Source organism: Antrostomus carolinensis, unplaced genomic scaffold (assembly GCF_000700745.2).
Source record: "Antrostomus carolinensis isolate BGI_N321 unplaced genomic scaffold, ASM70074v2 scaffold15731, whole genome shotgun sequence".
NCBI classification, from domain to species: Eukaryota; Metazoa; Chordata; class Aves; order Caprimulgiformes; family Caprimulgidae; genus Antrostomus; species Antrostomus carolinensis.
This window is the reverse complement of record NW_010292137.1, coordinates 874-5,156: the sequence shown is the minus strand read 5'-3', so window position 1 is coordinate 5,156 and position 4,283 is coordinate 874. Positions and strand designations below refer to the sequence as shown.

Genomic DNA, 4,283 nt, shown 5'->3' with positions numbered 1-4,283 from the left:
AGCGAGGACACCTGGCTTGTCTCTTCATTTCTCAACAATTTCTCTTTTGCTAGTCATACATGTTGTCTTTGGTTATACATTCCAGTATTTTCCTGGAAAATACTTTAATAATTTCTTTCATTAATAATCAGCTAGAGTTGGAATTAAAAAATAACCACAACTGTTCAAATAGTTAAGAAGTACAACTTATGCAGTAAACACAGAATGGAGAGCAGAAAGGAGACTGGCCTCTGTTTGAAATCTGCATAGAGGATTCTGCTGGGGAATCCCTTCCTGCAAATTCTGATGCCTTCCAGCACACCGTTACAGCGCAGCTGGTGTAGCACCAGTTCATGCTCCATGGCACCTAAGCAAATAAGACAATTATTTGATGATTTATGATAAAGCATAGAGAATAATATCTGCATCACACTATGATTTCTCTATACTTGAGGTTCTTACCAGGTGTTTTTGTTTCATTGGGGATGATACAGCGCACAAAATGGGGGTGAGTGCTCCGTAGATTGGTCATCAGCTTGTTTAGGTTCTCCTGTGGGTTCATGAGAAAAGATTTTTCATTAAGAGGTGGTACCTCTGCAGTTATACTGTCAGATGTGAGAAAAGTATTGCAAAACAATAAAGAATTTATTATTCCCACCTACAACCTTCCTAATTTGACTTTTATTCTTCCTTTGAATCTTGAGCATGAGATAAAGTCACAAAAATGTGTGATGTGTTTTAATGAGACTGAGGGACACATTCACTCAGACAGGACACCTATGAAGAGTGGTGAGCAGAAGTTCTTGGCAAAAGGCAGAATTCTAACTGAAAGATGATACTTTGTAATTGCCAGATTCTCACTCTATGGAAGACAAGTGACTATTGATAGGAACAGAAACAAAACCAAAAATAGGACAAAAGGGAAAAGGAGCAAGAACCAAGTTTACAGAAAAGGCTGGAAAAGGGAAGCTTAGTGGCTACCTGTGAAGATGTTCTTGACAAAGGCTGAGCAGAGGAATACAAGAAAGACTCCCTGTTCAGTGAGAATAGGGTCACAAGTCATAGAAAAAAGGAATGAGTGGCAGGTCCTACAGTATCCCTTTCTAGAAGTATTGTTAAAAACAAACCTATGAACTTTTACTAGCTAGGTTCTAACTGTTCTCAGTTTAGCCCTGGTTTGGAGCAGGGGCAAAACTGCTCAGACAAATACTTCTTTCACAGTGTGAAAAACTGTTCAGGATGACAGATAGTAGCTGAATGTCAGACATGCTGAAGTAAGAGTGTTTCCATCTACCTTAAGCTCTGTCCACTGGTAGAAAGGTAACTGGCCTTGGCATTTCCCTGGTGTTTATATGTATAGTCATGTGCAAACAGTTATGTGTTATGCATTATATGTTATGTATTATGTGCAAATGCACATACATTTGTATGTGCCAATCCAGACTTGAGATTCCCTGAGGCAGGTAGTCAGATCCACCATTGTCCTACCAAGACAGAGGGAGAGGAGGAAGAGCTTGATCCTGCCTCCTGGTCTACTCATGAGTAAATGAAACTGTCACCTGACCTAAGTACTTTTTCCAACATTTGAAGAAATGTTAGATCAAGATGTACCTTCCTCAACTGGCCTCAACTCACTTGCAGTTAGTTCTTTTATGAATAACTAAAGAGATGTTCCTGACACAGACAAATGTTAATGGTCTTGTTGGACTTAGTGTGAAGGTTCACAATCTTCAACTAAAAAAAAAAAAAAAAAAAAAAAAAAAAAAGAAGGAAATAGAGAGAATTACTTCTGTACTTACCCTAAAAAGAGCTGATACAGTCTGGAAAGAAGAACCCTTCTTCTTGCCTCCCTTCTTGCCACCACCACCACTCTCTGAAGAACAGCAAAAAAAGATGGTTTTACAACTTTGGTTTGTAATTTTTTTCTCTATGAGACTGCATGAAACTTATTCATATGTATAAGTCACACTAAACAAGGAACCTAGGATGCAGGAGGAAACAGAGTCAGCACTTAATCTAAAGGAACACAGGACCAAAGGTGTGTGATAATCCAAGGGATTATAATGGCTGAGTAGACGGCCTGAAATTCATTTTATCTTTTCCTTTATTAATAAATTCAATCCTTGAGAGACTCTGCACAACATACAATTTCTTTAGAACACCCTAGCTGACATTCACGGCTCTGCTAGAGTCATTAAATAAAAACGAAAATATGAATTTCACAGAACTGACCTGCCTCTCCTCCAGCAGAGGCAAAGAGTAAGGCCAGTGTCTTCATGGATGATTTCTGGTACAGCCCCACAACAGTTTCATTCAGGGGGTCCTTGTTCTTGTCAAGCCAGCCAGAGATGTTGTAGTCCACTGTACCAGCATAGTGCACCAAGGAGAAGTGAGCCTCAGCCTTGCCTTTGGCAGGCTTGGGCTTCTGGAAGTTGTTGGACTTGCCCAGGTGTTGGTCATAGAGCTTGTTCTTGAAAGAGGTGTCAGTTGCCTTGGGGAACATGCACTCCTCTTCCAGGATGGAGAAGATGCCCATGGGCTGGAAGTAGAAGGAAAGAGGAAAAGGTGAAAAGGCATAAAGAATCACAGATAGAGAAATAACTTCCTGAGTGGGACACTATTAATGATCTCAGGGATTGTTCTTCTGCTCAGCAGGGCAAATTTTAAAATAATGTATTTACAATATCACATTTACCCTTTCAAGTTACATTTATAAATATATGAAAAATTCACGCATTTCTGAAAATATTAGACATTGTGAATTACACATATACCTTCTCAATGAGCTCAATGCAGGCAGCCAGGTCCATCCCAAAGTCTATGAACTCCCATTCAATTCCTTCCTTCTTGTACTCCTCCTGCTCCAGCACGAACATGTGGTGGTTGAAGAACTGTTGCAGTTTCTCATTGGTGAAGTTGATGCACAGCTGCTCCAGGCTGTTGAACTGCACAATTACAAATAGAGATTACTATTAATGTAAATTTAGAAAGCTAGGGATAAAGAACAGTGCTGTCTTTTTGTACCAAATTACAGGAGGATCTGCAAGTCTTCTGTCTTTACTCAGCCAGCAGTTTGAAACTTCTGTTGATGTGTCTCTTTTGTCAAGCTAAGCTTTATTCATATTTCTATGACACCTAGAAGCTGAGGTCACTTTAATATTTCAAACTTGTCAGTTTTGATTTCTACTGGACTGGGCTAATTCAGTTTTGGGAGAGTCCACAGTGCAATATTTTACTCTATATTTCCAAATGCTGATTTCAAAGCATGTCTCAAGCCTTATAAGCACAAATTGTGTCTATGGAACTGGTGTCTCTGTATTAGGTACCAAATGTCATGTTAATCAACTATTTCTAATAAGTAAAAAAATTGCTTTTACGGATTTCCTTTGACATGTGTGCAACACAAAAAACTATTCCCAACTGAAAATGAAAACCTGTGGGAATCATGATGCTTTAAATGCAATCTGAAAGGATCAAACCATTTCTGAAGAAAAAAAGAGCAAAAGCAAAAAACAAAAAGCATCATTTCTTCTTAAGTGCTTTGGCACACAATAGAGTTACTTCTAAAAGCAGGGTAATAAAACACTGTTCTTACATCAAAGATCTCAAAGCCAGCAATGTCCAGGACACCAATGAAGTACTGTCTCGGTTGCTTGGTGTCTAACTGTTGGTTGATGCGAACAACCATCCACAAGAACATCTTCTCAAACACAGCCTTTGCCAAGGCACCTACTGAATTGTATACCTAAAATAAAAACCAGCACACTTGTAGTTATCATGCAGAACAAAAGAAATCCAGAGGACTTGTCAACAAAACAGAGATTTTTGTTACCTGCTGCACCGTTTGGCCCTTGGTTACATATTCATTCCCAACCTTGACTCGGGGGTAGCAGAGGGCCTTAAGCAGGTCAGCTGAATTTAAACCCATCAGATAGGCAGCCTTGTCAGCAACTAAAAACCAAAAAACTCAGTTGTTAAGGTACCAGCAGACATTAGTGTCCCTTTAAAACAAATATTAAAAGGCAATTCTAGTAAAGATAAAAAGATTAGTTAAGATAAAAAGTAATGTATTTGTAGTTCATCATAAGCAACATTCTCCAGTAATTATGGAGCATTTATGTTGGCTATTTCCACTTCACCTATTCTTAGTTTATTATTGAATTTTGAATGAAAAATTAGTTTAGAGGGATTAAAGTAGGCAATCTTCTGAATAATAAATGCAGAAAAAGAGAAAGGAAAGAGAAGCCTGGGATGATGATTAGGTTACAGACAATCGCAGATCCTCTCAGAAGCAAATACAGTGC

At 38.7% G+C, this 4,283-nt stretch overlaps 1 protein-coding gene across 1 annotated transcript; it reads right to left on the bottom strand.

The window, feature by feature from the left end:
• Positions 1 to 228: 228 nt before the first annotated feature.
• Positions 229 to 3,930, bottom strand: LOC104531834 (myosin-1B-like; the record flags this gene model as incomplete). The annotated part of the gene is made up of 7 exons (XM_010176845.1): positions 229 to 346; positions 442 to 529; positions 1,779 to 1,852; positions 2,212 to 2,518; positions 2,754 to 2,924; positions 3,575 to 3,724; positions 3,812 to 3,930. Coding segments are annotated over 7 exons (1,027 nt in total), but the record flags the coding sequence as incomplete, so codon positions are not given.
• Positions 3,931 to 4,283: the final 353 nt, after the last annotated feature.